Source organism: Ricinus communis, chromosome 7 (genome assembly GCF_019578655.1).
Source record: "Ricinus communis isolate WT05 ecotype wild-type chromosome 7, ASM1957865v1, whole genome shotgun sequence".
Classification (NCBI taxonomy): Eukaryota; Viridiplantae; Streptophyta; class Magnoliopsida; order Malpighiales; family Euphorbiaceae; genus Ricinus; species Ricinus communis.
Genome location: NC_063262.1, coordinates 26,931,807 through 26,954,468, shown reverse-complemented (window position 1 = coordinate 26,954,468; position 22,662 = coordinate 26,931,807). Strand labels below are relative to the sequence as shown.

Sequence of the window (22,662 nt, the reverse complement as noted above, 5' to 3'; positions counted from 1 at the left end):
TTTTTTTGGTTGGTTGTTTGTTTGTTTTTGGTGGATAGACTTTACTTCCTCTGCAGTTGTAGCAATATTTCAGAAATTTAAATTACAACCCCCTAACCAAAAATAAAAAGAAAAAGAAAACACTCTCTTTCTCTCTGCATTCTCTTCTTCATCCCCTACAGACACACTGCTCTCAGAAGGTGGGACCCGTTTTCTTGCTCTTCTCTTCAAACTCTATTCATTAGTTTAATCTTTTGCTTTAAATTTTTCTTTCACTGTTTCCCATGAAAGAAAAAGAAAGAAAGTAAAAATAGAAAATAATAAGAAAAACAAGGAAGAAAGGAGAAAGAAATTAAATTTTATAGTTTGCGTACCCACTACCATATTTGCAGTACCGGACTGCTTCTTTCTTTTGCCTTGTCAGTACGGTCACACTTCACCACACCACCACCGTTTCTTTATTTATTTATTTATTTTTGTTTTTTTTTTTCCTTCCTTCTTTCTTTCTCTTCATTTATTCATTTCTTTTGAATTTCTCTATCTCTCTTTCTTGTTAGCCGTTCATTATTTTAATTATTACCCATCTTCCGTTACTCTCCATTCTTGAATACCCATGTTTTGCTTTCTTCTTTTTTAGAGGCTCATATCCTTGATGATCGCTGTCTCTCTGTTTCTTTCTTTCTAAAGTCTTTTCTTTTTCCTTGAGGTAATTCTTTTTTTTTTTTTTATAAGATTTTTAATTTCGGTTTTAGCATCTTTGCATTAGTTTTATCGTATCATTCTTGAGATGGTGTTGGGTTTTGCAGGATCTGCAGGCACTTTTGGAATCTTTAACAGTTTTGCATATTGAGGTGATTTGATTTCTCCGTTCCGCTCTCTGTTATCGTTTGATCATTGATTATATTTTCAGTTACTTATTTATTTTTATTCCAAAGATTTTAAATTTTGGTGGATTGAGGTTTGGAGATTCATATAAATCTTGATGGAGATCTAAAGATTTAAGTTTTTAGTTTAGAAGATTTCTGTTAGATTATTTTCTTTTTTGCATTCCCGTATCTAGCCATCAGCACCATCCAAAGATCATCTTACCTTTTCCGAAATTTATGTTGTGATTCTCATTTTTCAAGTTACAGCCAAGCAATTTTCTTTCCAATCGCAGATCATATTAGGAGCCTTCTAGAATATAAGGGATTGCATTGTTGACTTCTTTCCTTTTTTTTTTTTTTTTTTCCTCTTTTGTTAAAATGGAATGTTTCAGGTCTACAGTATGATGCTAAGATTTAATTTATTCACTTTTTGCTGTCAATGCGGAGAAATTAGTTTCGGATATTGAATCTTCATTATTTGGTTTGGTCAATTTGCTCTTCTAGGTGGTGCATGTTGATCTTCCTGTGTAGTTTTGAACTTTTTGACATCTTTGTGCACATTCATTTAATGAGGCTCAGGCGTTGGTTTAACATGGCTATTGTTGAACTTCCAATTTGGTATAATGTATATGAATAAGGTCATACAGGTACACATGACAAATATGAAAATAACATTTGATTAAGCAGAACTTAATATAGGTAAGCTGAAGAAAACAATGGTACTGTTGATTGCGGCCAATCTTCGGTGGCAGAGTTATGCATCTACTAGTTATAGATTGCTGGAATTAAATGTCTTTGAAAATTCTTTTATATAGCGAATGTTTCATTCCATCTTTCTTGCATTGAGCTTTTCTTTTTTCTTCTTTTCCTTTTGTTATCATCTCTTTAGGAGTTTGTATTAGTTTCCATAACTATTGGAAAGTACATTCTTATTAGGATTCGTTGCTTAATGAAATTTAGGAGTTCTCTACGTTGTAGAAGAATTTGTGTTGCTTTTCTATTAGAATACTATCCTATTTCATCATTAAGGTGCCACTATTGAATACAAATTATGAATGAAATACGGATCATCCTTTTAATTATCTTCCTTTCTGCGATCTTTATCTTCTCCTCCTGTCCTAATTTTGTTTTTACGCCTTGGTTGATTTGACATAGTTTTAAAGTGGTATTGCTTTCTCGTTGCAGCCAATAATTTTATCTGCTGTTGCAGGTATTTGCGCTAGTATCACACCATTGTTGGGCACTATTTGCTTCATAATATACTAGAAAATGTTGGGAGGCAACAACAGTAATCCTTTGCTGCCTGTTTTTGTGGAAGATAATCGCATACCGTATCAGACTAATCCTTCAAATCAGCTGCAGTTATTTGGTAATTGCTAGTTTCATCTAATTTAGTTAACTAATTAATTTTTTTCGGCTAATTCTCGGTACATGACTTTTCATTCTTTTTGGTCCTTAGCTGTTGAAATATTTTCACTTGTGGCTGCATTGTGAATGTGGTAGCTTCTTCTTTTCTCATAGAAAGCAAGTAATTATCCAACAATCATTGTTCATACGTGATACTATAACCGATATTCCAATCAACAGTCTTTACAATTAATGTACATACTGCTTTTATTTAATTTGGTTATGAATGACTAGAATTGGGGAATAACAATAGAAAGAAAGATCATTAAGTGTGGCGTCAAACATTTGTCTGTAGAGGATGGAATCTGAGAATTGTGCTTTCCAATCTGGAGATTTTGGACGAGTTTTATTTTGTATTCGACAATTGAGGTTCATACCAATTTGTAGCCATGTCTTGATATTCATGAGCATCAAGTAGTAAGCAAATTATATATGACTTGGTAGAGATATCAGAACTTCAAATATCTCTTTGGTTTTGGTTTGCATGATATTCCCTACTTCTATGTGCTCTCTCTCTCTCTCTCTCTCTCTCTTGGTATTTTACTTTAATGGTTTTAGACTTGTCATCATAAATTTGATGTATTTTGCCTGATACATGTGCAATTTTTGTATCAGTCCCAGCTGGATGTAATGTTGATCCTGTGAATTATTTCGGGAATGAGCATATGACCTCTATGCTTCGTTCCAATAAAAGAGGCAGGGAAGCTGAAGATTTTAGTAGACAGCAAAAGTTACAGATTTCCTTAAACTATAACATATGTCAAGATGAGGCTGACCGCTCAGCGAGCATCCCGAACCCAAACCCTGTTTCAACTGGGTTACGCTTATCATATGATGATGATGAACGCAACTCTTCTGTAACTTCTGCAAGTGGAAGCATGACAGCAGCATCTTCAATTATCATGTCCCTTGGTGACAATATTAGGACTGAGCTTGATCGGCAGAAAGAAGAGTTTGATCAGTATATAAAGATTCAGGTATTGCCGCTACCTACCCTCCAATGTAGGTAGAGTTGTGGATTGTCTTTTATCAGAACTTACGTTTCGTGCTAATTATTAGCAAATTTTGCTCCATTTAATTTCTCCACATGAACCCTGTAGCTATTGTCTCACGTTCCTTCTCTTTTCTCCTGAATTATCTCGACTTTCCTACCTGCAGTTTACTTTCCCGATATTTCAGATAACTATCAATCTGGCATAATTTGTGCCTCTTCTGTAAAATTCTTCAGTGCTGCTGCCTATTATCCTGTATTGAATTAGATCAAATTTTGTGGATGATGGTTATTTGTTGGTGGTAGACATAGGGCACTTGGATGGTCATCTGCTGATAGATGAAAACTTCCTGTTTATATGTTTTGTTTAGATGTGTAAATCATCATTACATGATAATCTAATATATACTGTAATGCTGTAGTATGCTCCATTTTAACTATTCACTCTGGCTTCAAACAGGAGGAGCACCTGGCTAAGGGGGTGAGGGATATGAAACAGAGGCATATTGCTTCTTTTCTTGCTGCCATTGAGAAGGGTGTAAGCAAGAAAATGCGGGAAAAAGACCTAGAGATAGAGAACATGAACCGTAAGAACAAGGAATTGATTGAGAGAATAAAGCAGGTGGCTATGGAAGCACAGAATTGGCACTATAGAGCAAAGTACAACGAGTCAGTTGTGAATGTACTGAAGAGCAACCTTCAAGCAGCAATTTCACAGGGTGCTGCTGACCAAGGGAAGGAAGGGTTTGGGGACAGTGAAGTTGATGATGCTGCCTCATACATTGACCCAAACAACTACTTGAACATGTCAGTTGGGCATGCAAGACCGCAGGCGAGGAACAATCAAGGATTGAAGGAACATATGACCTGCAGAGCATGCAAAGTAAAGGAGGTTAGCATGTTGTTGATGCCTTGTAGGCATTTATGTTTATGTAAAGAATGTGATATGTTAATAGGTGTTTGTCCTGTATGCCAGTTGATCAAAACTTCTAGTGTTCAAGTGTACTTGTCCTAAAAATATGAAGTAAATTACTAAGAAAGGTTACTTACAGAGTTATCATCTTCATGCTGTGAGATATATAAGAAGATAATGTCGGAGTTTCCTTCCTTGAAATATGAGTTGTATGTGAAGTAACTCTATTTCATAAAAAAATCGAGTTTGGGGTGATTCTCTTTTGATACCTTCTGGTGCTTGCCATCTCTCTCTCTCTCTCTCTCTATGTTTTCTTTTTCTTGGTTTGAACAAAGAATTTATGAATTGCAAGGTAGTAAAAGAAGCTATACATTGCACAAGACATGAGTTCCATGTTGATACGAGATGAAGCAATCAATCTAAGCTATTGCACAAGACAGCGAGCAAGCAATCAATTGTTTGGATTGAACAACAGTGAAAATTGATAAACCACCCAAAATAAAGAACATGTTCAAAATCATTAAATTAAAACTCTAACCAATTAAATCTAAACTTAAAACTAAATGTAAAACCGTGTTATTTATTCATCGGTGTCAGACTCTAATAAATTCCAAGTGTAGATTCTAATTTTACAATAATATATTATTTTACTAAGTAGTTATTAGAAACATGTAATTTTAATAAGTTTTATTTTTCGTATTTAACTTAATTAAAAAAACATTACTCTTTTATTAAAACAAAAATGAAAAAGCTTTGAATTTCTGAAGAGAACTATCCCATAAAAGTGATAAGATTTAGAAAAAAAATAAAATTTATTCTACTAAATATTTCAAGAGATTTAATTTAAAAAATTTGTTTGGTTTTGAAAATTCTTATAATGTGCTTTCAATGGAATTTTTAGCCCTAGCCAATTGAAGAACAACTTAATATTCTCGTAAGAATTGGAAAAAATTCAAGAGTTTTACCATTCACCAATATTATGATCATTTATCGCATTTTATGCTAAAAGTAAAGAGAATAAATTGTACTGAATTTCTTTTTAAGAAAATATTTAGTACTAATTGACTCTCCTAAATGATATTGAAGATCTCTTTTCTTAATAAAAACTATAGTCATTTTCATATCAATCTCTTGAAGTAAAAGTACCTATTATTCTAATTCGGTTCCATATATTGTAAATCAAAACGACACCGGTTGTCCAACGTTAACACATAATTATCTAACAACGAGAAATAATATATTTTTTTCAAAAACTCAAAAAGAATGTGTTATTCAAGTTATACTTAAGGTTATCTTTGGAATTGTCATTTTAGAATGTATAGAAATATGCTCAAAAGAAAAATAAAAAACATGGATTGAGATCCTCTTATATTTTAGATAACATGATAAGTCATGTTAGTACAATCTTGACCATTCAGTTTAAATTTAATGGTTAAAATTTTATTATTCAATAAATAAGCACCTATTACATAAGATTTAAGTTACTTGTTTTGATAAAATTTCAACTATTTGAGTAGAATACAATGATAATGATTATAAATCAGGATAAGAAAGGATCCTAATCCAAAGATTACAGACTCAAAATGTCAGCCAAAAGCAAACTTCTATATGCAGTCGGTGTACCTGTTGAGGATTTCACTATCCATTATCTCACCAAAAGTATCCCTGCACCATGTAACAAAACCCATCTTGTTAATAGTATCTTATGGTGGAGTAAGTAACATGTCAGAAGAATTTTTGTACAGTCAAAATTCAAAGCCTTTAATATAAAATCCTCATCTAGTAATCATTGCAGACCTAACAAGTTTTAGAATTCTGTAGTAGTCATAGAACAGAGAAGATTGTTCACCCTCAAGTCCATCTCTGTTGCGTCTATTGGCACCAGCAAGGTTGTTGCACGGACTCCCACCAATCACAAGATCGAATCCACCAAATAATTTGATCCACCTTTTTATGCTATCACCATCAACTTCTCTGACATCTCCAATTTCTATAAGATACCCTTTCTGGTTTGTTTGCTCCCACCAACTTCGTGGAATGTTTCTGTTCACTTCTGAAATTTCAACAGAAACAACACTGTTTAGCGGTATCCCAAGTCTATGCAAGGCTACTTCAGCTCCACCAATGCCAGAGAAAAGTGAGAGGACAGTAATCCCATAAGGAAACAGATTCTTCAATACCGAAAGATGGTAAGCAACCGTGTCAACCTAAAACCATAACATTCAATTTGATAAGTTTTCTTAATAGATGGAGAGGAAGCACTTACATCTGAAATTTCCTTCTTTTCTTCCTCATTTTCAACCCAAACATTTCTCACAATCTCCTCTCCATCTCTAACTAAATTGTTAAAGCAATTCCCTTTCACTTGTCAAGAACACAAATCTAGTCATCAACCAATATCATCTGGTTCAAAATAAATTTTTAAATACATTCTGTCTACCACATTATAAAATATTGGGCCATTATATATTAGTTGTTACATTTGTATTGATCAATTTTTAATTATGAACATTAATAGTAATAAATAAATCAACCGATACAAATGCAATATTTAATAATTAATAATTAATATCACATGTCAATATTTAATTTAATATGTACAAAGATGAATCTATCTAAGAATTTCTCCACACTTCACATATTTGTCTCCCCTCTTCTAAAATCTTGCATGAACTAAGCTCCGACCTTTTATTGATACGGGTTATTAGAACATAAGCATCTATCTAAGACAGCAAACCGACTCGAAACCTTCAACGAAGAAGCTGAATAAAAAAAAAAGATAAATAAAAATGTACTGACCTGAAAAGAGTTTCCAAGTGCTTTATATCTGTCATTCCTATTAATTCCGCCACCCCTGGTGTGGTCCTTTGGAAATCCGAGCAACATCTCCATCTCATCAGGTTCAAGAGGTGCAACTTTGTTTTTTCCAACCCAAACTAGATTCCATCTCTTGCATTGCTCAAGAACGTACTTTTTGGCTCTTAGTGTAGGCTCACCGTCACAATCTTCAAGTGCCTTCCTTATGCATTCTGTAAGTTTGGCATTTCCATAGGAAGTCAAAAGGCAATTCAGCTTTGTTCTCTTGTCCCACGAAGGCCACCATTTTTCAGTTGAAGGTAAGACCTCATGTATGGTGAGTGGTGGTCTTGGCAAAAGAGGAAATCGGTTTTGAATTGGAAGGTTATGTACATAACCTCTTTTTCTGGCAGCAGCACAAAAATATATAGAATCAACAAATTCAGGTTGAATATCATAAAGAAAGCTAGAAATTTTACTCCATACACCCTTAGGAGTAAGAGCCGCATTTTCATAATAAAAGTACGGGGGACCAACAGCTATCGGATGGAGCTTTCTCTCCGTTATTTTCCATGGCTCATGTGGAATTCCAAATCCGATCATTGGATTAGGTAGATGAAGAGTCCTTCCATTTCGTTCCAGAAAATTCTTCGCCTTCCTTTTGCTCTCTTGGCTTTTTGAACTTCGATTTTGATGAAGTTTCCTCTTTTTACAAGGAAAATCCTCCTTTCTTAGCTTTCAATGCATAAGAATTCAAAATGTGTCGGTAAAGAATCAAGAATAGATGAGACTCTAACAAAAGGACGACAAAGAATGGAGAGAGGTTGTAACTTACAGAATATGTAAGAAGAGAATCCAAAATAGATGCTTCATCTTCACCTATTAATTATCAAATGAAAATTTAAAGTTCAAAATGCAATTTAAAATGGTGAAGATTTCAGAAAAGCAAAATACATATACCATTTTCGTCAATTGCTTGCATCACCAGCTTCTCAGAAAAACCCATATTCACAAACTGATGAACCATCCTGGAGCTTGAACAACCAGTCAGAGAGTTTGCCTGAGAACGAAGTATAGAGTTCTGGAAGTAGAATAATCACTGATAAGCAAAGTTATAATGAGCATATTGGATGAAAGGCCATGAAAGATATAATGTAAGTAACAAATGTTATGGTATGTTTCAGGCGCTCTCAAGTAAATGGAGTATTAGTGTAATAGGTTGGTCGGAAGCCGACTTCTATAAAATCATGTAAATAGAGAATCTCAATCACATGAAAGATAGAGAAAGGATTACTCACGTCAATTCTAGATAAACTATCCCCATCAGAATGATCATAAGAATCACTTGCCTTTTCAAAGTGACATGTTTGAGTAACACGTTCACATTCACGAGGCTCAAGAACCTATCCATCAATTCGTTTTCCTCTTTATAAGTTGTTAATATATATGCACCCAATCTCTATACATGGAAGCATGAACAAATGTAAATGGAAAACAAAATTTGAGTATGTGGTTTAATTTTATATTAATATAAAAATTCTTTAATTTTTTTGTGACATTCTAATATCAGGAAAGTCATTATTAATAGTTTACATTTAATTTCATTAACACTGTTAATTTACTAGTTATAGCTCATTCATTCGATGTCAATGTCAATTTCTTATAATTCCACCATCATTAACTCCTTATCAATTTAGCTTTTATTCAAAATTAGCCATTCAATTTTTATTGAACTTAAAGAGAAAAATAAAAAAGAAAAATTCTTACAATTCGATTTTAATTTAATTTTAATCGATTCCGAAAAGTTTTAGATAATCTAACAATACTAGAAAAATCTACTCTTTAACATTTATCCGATAAGACTAATTCTATAATAATTAGACTGTATTTTAAATTCAATAAATAGTTAAGATTGTTAATAAATTTGAATACAAACTGCTAACAGTGAAGTGTCTTTTTTTTAAAACAAAACTATAATACCTCTTTTATCAAAAAGTAAAGCACGTGTATGCTTGACAATGATTTCAAAGTATAAAGACAAAAGGTACAAGTTACTAAACTTTCGACCAAAGTGTAATTGAATTCCTAATTTTTTTTAAAAAAACTCAATTACATTCCTAAAATATAAAATACAGAATAATTATATTCTTGAAACTAATTCCATCTATCTCACGATGTAATGACACCGAAGGAAACTGCTTGCCTGAGCATAAACATAGGAAACAAAACCAAGAGTTTTGGGAAGAGAAGACTAGCAGATACTTATAGTAGGTATTTCTAGCACAAAGGGCAGGAACCATGTAATATTATGTTCTATTTGGTGGCGACATACATCTTCAGAAGAAACTAAATTTGACTACTTGCAGCTGAAATTAGTTTATTCTCTGTCTTCAGTGATTTTAGTCTCTCATTTTTCTTTTCTTTTTTTCCTTTTAGAAAAAAGAAAAAAGAAAAAAGAAAGAAACTGCAAGTTAAGATATGAAATCGACCTCCTGAAAGCCTTTAATAGCTTGTTCGTGACCAGAACTTGAAAATCCTAAATGAGAGGAAGAAGCCCGATATTTCTCTATCTCATCATCTGGGTTTCACTCATTGCTGTCATTCTCACTATAGCCATTTGAGTCCTACACAAGATGTAGCAAAAAATTCATTTATTCTAGCAAACCAAGTAAGTAAGAAATAGAGCAAGAACAGCAAGTAGGTATGACTTTAAACGACCATCCAACAGGCATCTGATGCTGTAGTTACGCGATTTTTCATAACAAACATATAAAGGTACTTGCATGCTTTGGAATTATCATCTTCCATCCAGGATATGAAAAGGGTGAAACTATTAATTTAAACATGTATTGTATATGGAATAAGAAGATAATATACAAATATTTACCAAAATATTTATATAGTTTCGTTTGCTAATAAAACTTTAATGTTTTCGTATCAATTATAGTTATAATTTAGTGACTAGCCAATGAAAGATTAACACTTCACATCTCTCTCTTAATTATTCTTTTATAGCTCTTTTTTCTTTATTATATATTTGTCTTTCATTTATAAATGTTAAAACTAAATAATTAAATGAAATAAATTAAAATTTAATAAGCAAAAACGAAATTAAGTATAAAGTTAATTTGTAATATAATCATGTGCAACAAAGTATCCATAAAACTGAAAGAAAGAAATAAACATAATTACCGAGCATGTTAGAAGAGAATCCAGGATAGATGCTTCATCTTCGCCTATTAAAAATCAAAATATTTCAAGTTTAAAATCCTTTCTAAAGTGTTGAAATTTTGAAGGTTTTACCAAATTAGTTTTAAATAACATATATATATATATATATATGTTACTCTCTTAGAAAAATATTTATCTAGACTTGAAGTATGACCTAACCCGTACATCAAATTAATATATATAATATTATAGTTATTTTTAATATGTATTATTTTTTTTGGCTGTGTTTGTTACGTTCACATCAACCGTCATCATAAACTAGATAAAATTTCTGTCAAAACCCTGTTTCTAGGATATTCATCCACTCAAAAAGGGTATAAATGTTATGACCTCTCGACTCACAAAACCTACATCTCTCGAGATGTCATATTTATCGAGACCGTTCCATACTACACCGCTCAAAATCGTAGTAATACTCATGGTCCATGCACGTTATTATTTCCGCCTAACTCTGATTTTCATCTTAGCAGCCCTACTCTGGATTCACTACAGGGGGAGCCATCTCCAGTCTCAAGGTCAATTCTTTTAGGGGGAGACAATACAGTTGAAGATATAGCTTCTAAAATTCAACCTCAACCTCAAGAAGAAGCAATCACCTTGAGAAGATCCACTAGTCAAACTAGACCTCCCTTAAAATTAAGAGATTATGTATCTCATTCGGTAATTTATCCTATCCAGAGTTTTATTTCCTATACTACCGTATTAAGCCAATACCGCAGCTACTTAAGCCAGATTTCAACCCATTCTGAGCCAATAAACTTTTACGAAGCCAATACCAATCCCAAATGGTGTAGGGCTATGAAAGAAGAACTTCGAGCTTTAGAAAAAAATGACACATGGAATATTGTACCTCTTCCTCTAAATAAGAAACCCGTTGGATGCAAGTGGATATACAAAATAAAGTATAACAGTGATGGGACTATTGAGAGATACAAGGCTAGACTTGTCGCCAGAGGCTTCACTCAAACTTATGGAGTTGATTACCAGGAGACGTTTGCTCCGGTTGCCAAGATGAACACTGTCAGAATTCTCCTTTCAATAGCAACCAATCAGGGATGGAGTTTATTCCAAATGGATGTCAAGGACGCCTTTTTATAAGGAAACCTAAAAGAAGAAGTTTATATGACTCTTTCCCCTGGCCATGAATCAGCCACAGATGCTTCCCTGGTATATAGGCTAAAAAAGGCTATCTATGGCCTTAAACAATCTCCGAGAACATGGTATGCCAAACTCAGCCTCTTTCTATTAAAAATTAGTTTTACCAAGTGTGATTTTGACTCTTACATGTTTGTTAAACACAATGACACACATACCATCATTATTCTAGTGTATGTTGATGATATCATAATAACAGGGAATGATGATCAAGGTATAAAGGATGTCAAACAAAGTCTAAAGAAAGAGTTTGATATCAAAGACCTTGGGTAGCTCTCTTATTTCTTAGGCATAGAAATGGCAAAGTATACGAAGGGTTTATTCCTATCTCAAAGGAAATATACTCTTGATCTATTAAAAGAAACTGGAAAATTGGGAGCTAAACTTGCTAACACTCCGATGGAAACCAAAGTCAAACTCAATCTAGAAGATGGAGAACCTTTAGCCAATATAGGACATTATCAACGCTTGGTAGGAAAACTAATATATTTAACTGTCACTAGACTTGACATATCATTTGCAGTAAGTATGGTAAGCCAGTTCATGAATGCCCCTCGTACCAGTCACCTAGAAACTATGGACATGATTCTCATATATCTTAAGGGAACTCCAGGACAAGGAATCTGGATGAAGAAAAACAATTCTAGTTCTATAGTTGATTTTTCTGATGCAGATTGGGCTGTAAGCTATGACAGAAAGTCAACCACTAGTTTTTGTGTCTTTGTAGGAGAAAACTTGGTGACATGGAAAAGTAAAAAACAAAGCGTTGTTGCAAGATCTAGCGTAGAAGCTGAATACCGTGCAATGGCATCTACAGCTAGCGAACTCATTTGGATCAAGCAAGTCCTCGAAGACATGAAAATTGAAAGCAACGGGCCTATGACGATGCATTGTGATAACCAAGCTGCCCGCCACATTGCATCAAACCCTGTGTTTCATAAATGAACTAAACACATTGAAGTTGACTGCCACTTCATCAGGAAAAAAGTTCAAAAGGGAGAAATTGAAACTCCTTATATCAAAAGTCAAGACCAACTAGCAGACATCCTTACAAAGGCTCTTGACAAACAGAATCATCATTCAATTCTCAGCAAGATAGGTTCAATAAACTTATATGAACCCACCTTGATGGGGAGTGTTGAAAGAAGAAAAGACAAGTTAGAAGAAGTGGTCTCAGAGGTTGCACAAGCCAGATTGCATGTGCAGACTGCTTATCACAGACCAACAAGAGAAAAAGGAGCAACATTTCCTGCAAAGCAGCAAAGGTCACTTCAATCTTTTCCACATTGAGAAATATACGTTAAAAAGTAACCGTTAGAGTAGGATCTTATCTTGTATATATAACAATTAACAGTTTGTAAAGAATCAAAATTTCATCATATAATAAAAATCACAGCTTCACAAAATCTTCAGCTTCCAAATGCCTTTTTTCTTTTTCTCACCAAGCAACAGAAAAACTGTCAGCAAACAAATGAAAACAAATGGCACTGATAACAGACATTGTTTTGTGGTTTACACAATCTATAGAAATGAACCAACCAAAAATAATATTATAACTATTAGATAAAACCCATAAAGATTTGTACTTTATACCCCTCAACTTAGAAAGCTGGGGTTTTTGAGCAAACAAAAAGGGGAAAAGAAAGATCTAACAACAATGGAAAATGAGCCAAAGATGATGCTTACAATTTGCAGCTTTTTTTGTTTACTTGAAATGGGGAAAACTTGCCTGCAAGTAACCAAAAGAAGAAAAGAGAATAGAGAGGAAAAGTTGAGAAGAGAAAAGAAAATCAACGTAGAACTAAATGACTGATAAGCAGATAAGAAAGGAAAAAGGGAATAATCGAAACAAAAATGTTTAGAGAGTGCAAATTAGTGCATGTGTTTGAGACTTCATCCCCTCGCAGAAGCGAGAAAGGGTAACGTCGCATGAAGAAAGCACCGTATACTCTAGACTCCACTCGCTTCTCCTACTATATATATGTAGCACGCGCCTTTTTCCTTTTTGCTTTCCAAATTGTAAAGTATAGATAAGAATTACAGTGGAGGACGTGGTAATTATCTAATACTTTTATTTATTATGATATATAAACTAAGTGAATTTTTTTTTATAAATATAATTTTAATATATTTTTTTATTTATTAGATTTGTTTGATTCGGCTGATCAATGTAACTCATAGCTGATGACTGATAAATTAAACTGTTTAATATCTAATACTTTTATTTATTATAATATATACACTAAGTGGAATTTTCTCTATAAATATAATTCTATTATACTTTTTATTTATTAGATATTAAAGACATGTTTGATTCGGCTGATCAATATAATTCATAGTTAATGATTGATAAATTAAACCGTTTAATAAAATTTTCTTAGCAGTTACCGTTAGTATGTCGAAATGAATATTGAAGATATAATTTATCGTTAAGTATATTTATTATAATTATATTATATTTAATTATATAAATTATCAAAGATAATTTATATAACTAAAAGTATTATAATTATATCTTTGTAACTCAATTATGTTTATTATTAGAATATTTATAAAAATTATTTTAAAAGTAGAAATTTAAATTTAAAATTTGCTTATAATTTTTTTATTATTTTAAATACCATATTTATAAATATATAATTATTCAACTATTAAGAATAATTTAAAAATAATTATTATTTATTATAAAATATAAAAATTTAATTATATAAAATTATTAAGTTATTATTAATATACTTTAATAAGAATAATATAGTATCAAATCAGCTATCAACTAATAAAAAAAAACTCTAAAATAGAATTGATACAATCAACAGTTGATTGAAATTAAATTAGCTTCCAGTTACGGTTTTTTTTTATCAAATGCTTTAATATAGTTATTCAGGGAGAGACAACTATCAGTTACATAAAACCTCTAAACTAAACACCTTCTAAGTAAAGTCTAATTATTTTGACTTTTTACATTTCAATAATAGACTTTACTCTCTATCTTAAATTTATTAAATACACTACAAAGTTCTGAATATTTTATTAATAATTATTTTTAATTTTATTTCTTTCTATTGGATAAAGTTAGAAAAGAAAGAAAAAGGAAATTAAAATTACTAATACTTATAAAAATAAAAATAAAATAAAGAATCAACTATAAAAAATCTATTAAATTTAAATGAAACTTTTATTTTATTAATATTTGAATATATCTTAAAATATTTTTATTATATAAATTATACTTTTTAAATTTAAAATCATTATTAAAGATGCTTTAAGAATTGAACGAAATAAGATTATTAGAAAAAAGAACAGAAAGTTGCTTGCTTCAAAAAAAAAAAAAAAGTTGCCATGCAAATAAATTAAATTAATTTAGCTCTAGTGATTAGACCGACTTAAATTAAACTACTGAATAAGTCCATAATATCGAGTTAATTATTTAATAATTTAGCAAATCTAACGAGTCTCAAAATTAAGCTCATCCATAAACTAAATCTATTATTTAAAATAGATGGATTTCATAAAATTATATGTAATTTCTAGAGTGATAAACTAAATTGAACTTTCACTTAGCGGTTTTACTTTCTTGTAGTTGAATATTCAAAGACTAATATGATTTGTAAATGGGTTAGTTCACTCCACACCACACGAATTGTATTAGAGATAATTAATATTTTTCTTATGCAGTTTAGATCCAATTATTTTGATATGTTATTATCAGGTTAGTATTCAGTTAAAAAAGGAATCATCCAAACTGAATAAATCAAATTATTTATAAATTTATATCAAATCGACTTGAATTAAAAAGCGTATGAAATTAAACCGATTTAAAAAAAAAAAAACAAATTTCATTATAAATATAAGCCAAATCAAATTGATAGAAAATTAAACTGCTATTTTAGAAAGTAAATATACTAAAACAATAAATAAGAAAATTAGGTTAGTTTGGTTGATCCAGTTGAACCTAATATTTTTTAACTTAGAATCAAAATGAACGGGAGTAGTTTTTAGTTTCTAAAGGACTAAATTGAACAAATCGAATTTATAAGAAACAATATTTAAATAGAGGGTCTTGTCTTGCGGTTGTCTTTCGGCCGACTCTTCGATAAAAGGGTTACATTCACGAATTCTTATAGGAACATATGAAATTTAGAATCATACCTGATATGTCCCAAGAGAGATCCCAGCTTGTTTTCCATAACAACTTCATCAAACTAATTAGTTTTTAAGCACAATTTTCGCACAGATTTCCAAGGACTCCATTTTTAGTTTTGATAAATATCAGTTTTCCACCACTTTCATTTAAGAACTTCCCACAAAACATTCGCAAATTGTAAAGCATCATCACAAGCTGAAAATTAATTTGTGTGTCGCATCAAATTCATTCGACTTCCCAATTCATACTAAAAGAACTACAAGTGGAACATCTAAACCTATTACATCAATGGCAATTACGATGATGATCCACTCAGTGTTTGCGTAAAGCATGTACATTTTAATCTGAGGTCTCCAAGTAAATGGAGAAAAAGCCGCAGGCAGGACGTATTGTGAACCTAGTCTAAATTTTTTCTTTTTCCTACCCCCTTTCCAACTGTTACTAATACGTACAAGTTCTAAGACCAAGGCATATATAGATGTAAGTGATTACGAGCAGAACAAGTTTTTCCGTCTCTTCTTGTCAGGAGTAGCGTGTACCTGTGCTTTCATTCCATATGTCTTCTGCTGGAAGTTCTCGAAGGCCACCGAAACTGCATCCACCTGCATGATACACATTCATTGGTTCACTGAACAAGGGATGTGAGAGAAGTACATTAGTTATTCAACAATGGTACTATATTCTTCACAAACCAGCTCAGGCTTCTTAGCATAAACCCTCACTATCTTGTCTTGGTAAGAAGAAGGCAGCAAGTGACTGATGAGATCTTTTTCTATTGTGAATTTGCTCTTGCTCGCATAATCCTGATAAGATAGACCTGTAAGAACCCTTCATATAAAAAATCAATGAATTTCTTCTAGAGAGCATTAATCTTTCCGGCTCTGGGAGAATGTTTAATTAAAAACCCTTCACAATCGCTAAATCCATAGTATTGACAAAATAGTTATAGCTACCGCCGAGCTATAACCGTATCAACTGAAACTCCAAACGTTTTTCTTCTACTGCAGACCCTGGATTATATTACCTTAGATTGAAATTTACTCTCAATCCTTAGCCTTGAAAAGGAGAGGAAGGAAAAAATAATTAAAAAAAGAAGGGCGGTGGAAGTGATCTTAATACCTCGAAAAAAAGGACGCTGAATAAAAGAATACATGCATGAAAAAAAAATCATTGTCAAATCAAAAACTGCAGAAGCAAATCCATAAAATAAATAAGTAAACAAGCAATGCTTTGGGTCCTCTCCGCGTACCTTTCAAGAGGATCCCTCCTTCCACGTGTCAAATCAATCTTAGTAATGCTTACAGCAACATCTTCCTCTTTCAGTGTAGCGTGATCAGTTTTCTGGTTATAAAATTACTATTTTGAGAAAATGTTCTACTTCTCTGAGGAAAGGAAAGACTAATATTGTATCATTTGGGACCTGGGAACAAACAATGTCCTGTGGTGTGACGTCTTTGAAGTGCTCTAGCTTGTCTTTTGGAACCGAAAACTCATTGCAGAACTGCAAAATATAATGCACAATATATATAGCTATTATCTGTGTGACCTTCATGCGAGTAGAAGCTATGTAAGGCGTGTACACCCAGCAGGCAAGTAACTATGACACATAAGCATAAATCGTTTTCCTGTCATGATGTCTTAGATTACCTGGTATAGGTCTCTTCTCCTAATCCGCTGGATCAGTTCTCTCGCTTCCTTCAGCTCCTTGGCAGGATTAGTTTCAACAACTTTCAGTATAGAGTCATCTATCTGCACATTTTTAAAAGGAAAATATTAGTCCTCTAAAACATAGAACTCGAAGGATGAGAAGGTTCATCAATGTTAATGCTAAAAACCTTCCAAAATTGAGATGGATCATCAATTGAGGATGAAATCCCGAGATAATCATTTGCTTTTGACAAAGCATCCACAACCATGAGTTCTATTGCCTGATAAATGGAACTGTCAGATTCACTTGGCTCACAATTAGAATAATGATGGTCTTGCCTGAGAAAAAAATGTCAATATATGCACCTTCACTTTTGCATGTGTATAGACGGTTCGATGCATATCAGCACGAGTGGCAAATAACTTTTGGACTGTGAGATCTGACAATAATATCAATTACATGTTAAAAAGTACCATTTGACACCAACTGAAATAAAAACAGAGCTTCAACAGATACTGACAATCTTTGGCGCGGTAGCATATCTCATCCCCTACAACATTCATGCTACCCATTAACCTGGATAATGAAATGGGAAAATGAATAATTGTTGCAGGATGCTCGTCTGAATAAAGTAACAAAGGACAGATTACTTATAACTAAAACTCTAAACCATAATTATATAGACCTCTCAAACTGGAAACTACACCCCAGTCCACAAGCCCGGGAGTCACGGATAAGGTAATCAAACCTGAAACCAAATGTGTACTGTCAACCTGCACTAAAGTAATTCTGGATAAACAAAATTCTTAAAAAGCAAAAGCTATAAGGGAAAAATGACATAACAACTAACTTGTCCACATCTATCCCATTTCGACCATTTGCAACAATATCATGTAGGAAGCGCTTTTCATTTACAGCCTACAATGAAATAAGTTATAACTTAGGCATATATAGCAAAGTACATAATTGAGAATGGAATGAGACGCAAAGCAGAGATAAGAAAAAGTCAAATTCCTGTCAGATGGCTTACATTTTGAGAAGCATGTCCACTGCTAGCAGTGATCATCTCCTGCAAAGAGAATAGAGATGTATATCATGTAAATGAACCTTCATATAGATGGAAAGAGCTAACATAAAATTGTAAACTATGAGATGGTGACAGGGGTGAGATAGAACATTTTCACATCACCAAGTGCATAAGAGCATTTTGATTGTTATAGTAGATGTCATACTAATAAAACATAAAAACAAGAATAACCTTGGCTTTCTTTAGGTATTCAGGATCTATGTCAATATGGTGTGTATCTACAATAAAGTCTATCATTTTCAGCGACATGTCTTCATGTGACCTGGAAAATAATACAGATAGGGAAAGATAAAATGTGTTAATGAAAAGTATTTCAATTTAAAAACTAAATTTCAGCTATCAGTTTCTCCGTGAGCTCGCAGAAACGAAACAATGGTAATTATTTAACTAATAACATTTGATGCAAATGATATAAACATATATTATGCAAGTATTACCAGAACAACTCCTTGTATACAAGTAATTTTAAATTAACTACAATGGAAACAATATAATAAGAAATTTCAACAGCAACTCGCTTGACAAGTATTCTTAACTACTGGAATAGAAGTTCTGACCATTATATATCAGAAGTAAGTTCTGAATATTTTCAATGCATTATTCTCCATGCTCCAACTTCAAAGTAATAAAGAAAGTTGTACTTCAAATATGTTTATGAATGGAAACCCCAAATAGTTTTAGCGTTGATGATATTAGTCACTAAGGTAAACTGACTCGCACATAATACTAATGAAAGAAAGAAAATGTTAACTCATCTCCATAATAAGCAACAAATGAAATAATTATCCAAGCATGCAAAGGATCTCACAAGTACCAGGTGAAAATAGAGTGTTCGAAAATAGCGATTCAAACATCTTTTCCAGTACATGTTAAATTGAGTCATCTTTATGATGTTAAGAATACAGCAGTACCAAGTTCTGAGGATTGGCCAAACAAGTATTCAAATGAAGATGTGGGAATTACCAGTTAAGGCCATTATAAACTCGGGGGAGAAACTCGCTCTCAAACAAATGGCTGAATGGCCCATGTCCAATATCATGCAATAGTCCTAAACATAAAATTGGCAAGAGAATAAATTGGAAGAAACGATCAACTCTCTAAAGCAATGCTAATACTAAACACAGTTCATTACCAGCAAGTTTCACTGTAATTATATCAGAGTCATTAATATCAAGCTCCGAACCCTGCAAGGATGGTACCCATAAAGAACACATTCCCATGATTATGAACTTAATGAGAATCGCCAGGCTAAGGATATATTCCTACTTGGTAAATTTTAATCCTTTGAACTGCTTCACTGGCCAGCCAGTATACACCTAGTGAGTGCTCAAACCGAGAATGTACAGCTCCTGGATAAACCAAGTATGTTAGACCTGCGCAGAAATATACTTTAGTTCTACACTCATTTTATGAGAACATTGTTGAATGATCTATACAATGAAAAATCAAGGTAAATTAGGCAATGAACAACTAAGTGAATATTAAAATTTAAATTGATCTTCAAATGCTGATATTCTCTCACAAAGGGAGAAGAAAATTCAGAATAGATACGTATACAAACAGAAAATGAAATTCTTTCAAAGATATCTTAGTAGTGAAATCTAAAAAAGATCAACACTCACCAAGTTGCTTTAGATCACGAAGTCTGCAACATGTAGTAAACTTATCAGATGATGGACTCAGTTTATAGGATAACAAGTGAGAAAACCTTCAAGAGAAACAATACTAAACCAGACTTGCCTCTGAAATTGTTCAGTATCAACGAACTTCAGAAAGAGCTGAAATGATACACAGAAAAGCAATTAATTCCAGTTTTCATATCTCCTCCATTAAACTATTTATTTAACAGAAAGAACAAATGAAGTTGCAATCTCAAAATTCAATGAAGACAAGTTCAAATTCAATCAGATTCACTAGTCACTAGTTATGCAAGTTAAAATCGTTAGTTGATTAAGTTTATCGTATAATTAAGTAAAATCTAAGGAACTACAACAAATATACTTAGGGTTTAACTGCATGAAGTAGAAAAAAGACCGTAATTAACCGAATTACGAAATATTTAGCAATTTATCTAACTCCATACAGAAGAATACAAGCGGCGAAGGAAAAAAAGAACAAAGAAAACTCTCGCGGAAGCTATCTATTTATATCTCTAAGCTTCAATTATTCTTCTGTATAATTATCGATTGCCGTTTTCTTCTAGATATATATATATATATATATCATCCTTTCATATAAAATTACACATGCCTTACTCTGTGTCTATTCTGTCTCTCTCTTGGTTCAGTTTTGCTACCCATTATCACTCTAAATCAATAAAAGTGAGGTCTCTCTCATTATTTTTGCGAAAGGATTTCACCTTATAGAAAACTAACTCCCTAAGAGTCCATAATGAAATAGAAGAAACCAAATAAAAACTGAAAGTCCAAATAATGAGAACTAACTCCCAAAGGATTTCACCTTATAGAAAACTAACTCCCTAAGAGTCCATAATGAAATAGAAGAAACCAAATAAAAACTGAAAGTCCAAGCACAAGAAGTAAAAATAATAATAATAATAATAATAATAATAATAAAGCGACTAGGGGAGAAAAGATGCCACAAAAACTAAGAGAGTTGAAGACAGAAAGCGATACTGGATCGAGGTAGATGTAGCCATGGACATTATCGCGAATCTGCTTAGAGAATCGACGATCCTGATACGAAACAGAGTAGTTCACTCCTTTCCAACAACTTCCCATCGTCAAAGCTAAACTCAAATGTACATACAGCTAACAAAATGAAGCTCGAAGGCACAGGAAAACTAGGGTTTTTGAAACAGCAAGCACAGAGAGAGAGAAAGGCAGTTACAGCTAAGGTGAGAATGAAGAGAAAACAGAGAAAGAGGAGGGACGGAGGGAGTTATATTATATACTATATAGAGCGAGAGGAATGGACGTGGTGAGGAAGTGAGGCCGCCAAAAAGGTGTCTCGTGATTGTTGAGCGTGAGCGTGGGAGACACGAGCCAATCAGGATTGGAGAAATATGAAGTTTAAAAAAAAGAAAGAGAGGAGTTAAATGATAAATAGCAGCTGTATGTAACTTGGAAGTAATAAAAGTTTTGAAATTAAACGGAACGACTGACTCGCTCTCTTCCCAATACGACAAGCACTGCTAATGATTTGATGACGTGTATAGCGCACCCCCTGTTTTCTTGGGGTAATGGCTCGCAACTTCTTCTCTCTTTGTATGTTCATCCCTTTAACAGTCATAAAAAAATTAGCCACTTTTCATATATTGAGAATTGAAAAAACATAAAAAGTTGAGAGAAAAAGAAAACAAGGAAGAGCTTCCAAATAAAGGTGTGAGAAGTAATGGATTGTTTACACCCAAATTGTTATTTTCTGATATTTAAAGATGACAGGAGCGTTGAAAATTAAGAGACATGGTAGCTGAGATTAAAACAGAGATGATGATGGTGGAGAAGTTACAGCATACATAGTTTTCATGCATTCTTTCTGTTAGCTCATTACTGTTACTCTCAGCTCAATCAGTCATTTAATCTTTTCCAATCACAATTGTTTTATTTAGTTAATTGATTCCTTGAGTTTTAACATCCTTAGCTAATGTTAACTCCCGAGTTCGCATATCTTTTAGATCTACTAAAATTGAACTAGTTTAACTAATAGACTCCTCTATTATATGTATAGATTTATAATTTTAAAATTTAAAAAATTATAATTTTATATTTAATTTATTTTTATTAAAATATTTAATTCCAATGATCACCAACTATTAAACATAAAATCAATCTTGAATAATTTAAGTATGTTAGGTTAGCCTTTCAATATGTTTTCAATTTGCAATAGCAATAAACACATCTTCCTTAGTTTAGCTTAGCATGCAATTGTTTCAATTTTATTAAAAAAGATCCTCAGTATTTATTGTACTATTTATTTTTAATTTTCTTAACAAATCATCAATTATCAGCATTTCCTTTACTGTTAATTATTAAAATTCTCTTAGCAATATTATCATGTCACTTAGATTTAATAAATCTTTATCAATGAATTTAAAAATCTAAAATTATTTAGATCCTTTTATAAATTGTATAATTTCCTATATTAAAAATTATTTTATAGTAATTGAGATACTTTGGTTCCAGGGTTATTAAGAAAATTTTGGACAAACAAGATAAGTACGAGTTTTTGGAGGATCCGGTCCTCAATGGTATATATTTACCAAAATATCTTTTTAGGTTTTTATTTTAAATTCTTAACCTAAAACTAATAAAAAACAAAGTATGGAAAAGGAATTGAAAAAAGACTCAACATTTAGAACCTAAAGTACAAAATTAGTATGAAAATTATATTTTATGTATTACTTTATTAATTAAGAACATATCTATTAAGTATTTATTTATTACTAATTTGTCTATTTTATTCAATAATTTATTTTTTATAAT

The 22,662-nt window shown here is 32.2% G+C and overlaps 3 protein-coding genes across 11 annotated transcripts; 1 reads left to right on the top strand and 2 right to left on the bottom strand.

Moving 5' to 3' along the window:
- The first annotated feature begins 51 nt into the window (after positions 1–51).
- Positions 52–4,424, top strand: LOC8276471 (E3 ubiquitin-protein ligase BOI). 4 transcript variants are annotated; one of them, XM_048377280.1, is made up of 6 exons: positions 57–179; positions 617–685; positions 786–830; positions 2,031–2,214; positions 2,868–3,229; positions 3,704–4,424. In XM_048377280.1, the coding sequence occupies exons 4-6, from the start codon at positions 2,115–2,117 to the stop codon at positions 4,256–4,258; spliced, it is 1,017 nt and encodes a 338-aa protein (XP_048233237.1). In that variant the 5' UTR covers positions 57–179; positions 617–685; positions 786–830; positions 2,031–2,114; the 3' UTR covers positions 4,259–4,424. The 4 variants fall into 4 exon arrangements, with proteins under 4 accessions (XP_015578653.1, XP_048233238.1, XP_048233237.1 ...); XM_015723166.3 differs by having other exon boundaries at positions 58–179; positions 2,056–2,214; XM_015723167.3 differs by lacking the exon at positions 617–685 and having other exon boundaries at positions 52–179; positions 2,056–2,214.
- A 1,020-nt stretch (positions 4,425–5,444) lies between these two features.
- Positions 5,445–8,146, bottom strand: LOC8276470 (DNA (cytosine-5)-methyltransferase DRM2). Of its 2 annotated transcripts, none has more exons than XM_025158492.2 (5): positions 7,913–8,146; positions 7,788–7,831; positions 6,956–7,687; positions 5,954–6,363; positions 5,445–5,821 (listed from the first exon to the last, which is right to left on the bottom strand). In XM_025158492.2, exons 1-5 carry the CDS (start codon positions 7,977–7,979, stop codon positions 5,761–5,763), a joined length of 1,314 nt encoding a protein of 437 aa, XP_025014260.2. In that variant the 5' UTR covers positions 7,980–8,146; the 3' UTR covers positions 5,445–5,760. The 2 variants fall into 2 exon arrangements, with proteins under 2 accessions (XP_025014260.2, XP_048232407.1); XM_048376450.1 differs by having other exon boundaries at positions 5,780–5,821; positions 6,006–6,363.
- A 7,532-nt stretch (positions 8,147–15,678) lies between these two features.
- On the bottom strand, positions 15,679–21,279 carry LOC8276469 (deoxynucleoside triphosphate triphosphohydrolase SAMHD1 homolog). 5 transcript variants are annotated; one of them, XR_001535656.3, is made up of 19 exons: positions 20,854–21,279; positions 19,958–19,995; positions 19,840–19,862; positions 19,484–19,590; positions 19,350–19,401; positions 19,181–19,265; positions 18,389–18,479; positions 18,161–18,199; positions 17,981–18,048; positions 17,816–17,878; positions 17,651–17,706; positions 17,496–17,569; positions 17,318–17,410; positions 17,130–17,231; positions 16,903–16,983; positions 16,732–16,823; positions 16,602–16,617; positions 16,175–16,299; positions 15,679–16,084 (listed from the first exon to the last, which is right to left on the bottom strand). XR_001535656.3 is itself a non-coding variant. In XM_015723131.3 (19 exons), the coding sequence occupies exons 1-19, from the start codon at positions 20,956–20,958 to the stop codon at positions 15,971–15,973; spliced, it is 1,386 nt and encodes a 461-aa protein (XP_015578617.1). In that variant the 5' UTR covers positions 20,959–21,237; the 3' UTR covers positions 15,679–15,970. The 5 variants fall into 5 exon arrangements, 3 of the variants coding, with proteins under 3 accessions (XP_015578617.1, XP_015578616.1, XP_025014246.1); XM_015723131.3 differs by having other exon boundaries at positions 16,175–16,285; positions 19,484–19,566; positions 20,854–21,237; XM_015723130.3 differs by having other exon boundaries at positions 16,175–16,285; positions 20,854–21,235.
- Positions 21,280–22,662: the final 1,383 nt, after the last annotated feature.

Excerpts from the sequence above, each read along its gene's own strand:
- LOC8276471 (XM_015723167.3), top strand. The coding sequence starts at position 2,115 with ATGTTGGGAGGCAACAACAGTAATCCTTTGCTGCCTGTTTTTGTGGAA. Across the intron at positions 2,215-2,867 it reads AAATCAGCTGCAGTTATTTG|TCCCAGCTGGATGTAATGTT; the intron begins GTAATTGCTAGT and ends TTTTTGTATCAG. Across the intron at positions 3,230-3,703 it reads ATCAGTATATAAAGATTCAG|GAGGAGCACCTGGCTAAGGG; the intron begins GTATTGCCGCTA and ends GGCTTCAAACAG.
- LOC8276470 (XM_025158492.2), bottom strand. The coding sequence starts at position 7,979 with ATGGTTCATCAGTTTGTGAATATGGGTTTTTCTGAGAAGCTGGTGATG. Across the intron at positions 6,364-6,955 it reads CACTTGGAAACTCTTTTCAG|GTTGACACGGTTGCTTACCA; the intron begins GTCAGTACATTT and ends TTATGGTTTTAG. Across the intron at positions 5,822-5,953 it reads AGAATTCTAAAACTTGTTAG|GGATACTTTTGGTGAGATAA; the intron begins GTCTGCAATGAT and ends TACATGGTGCAG.
- LOC8276469 (XM_015723130.3), bottom strand. The coding sequence starts at position 20,958 with ATGGGAAGTTGTTGGAAAGGAGTGAACTACTCTGTTTCGTATCAGGAT. Across the intron at positions 17,570-17,650 it reads ATGCTACCGCGCCAAAGATT|ATCTCACAGTCCAAAAGTTA; the intron begins GTCAGTATCTGT and ends TATTATTGTCAG. Across the intron at positions 17,232-17,317 it reads ATCCATCTCAATTTTGGAAG|ATAGATGACTCTATACTGAA; the intron begins GTTTTTAGCATT and ends AAAAATGTGCAG.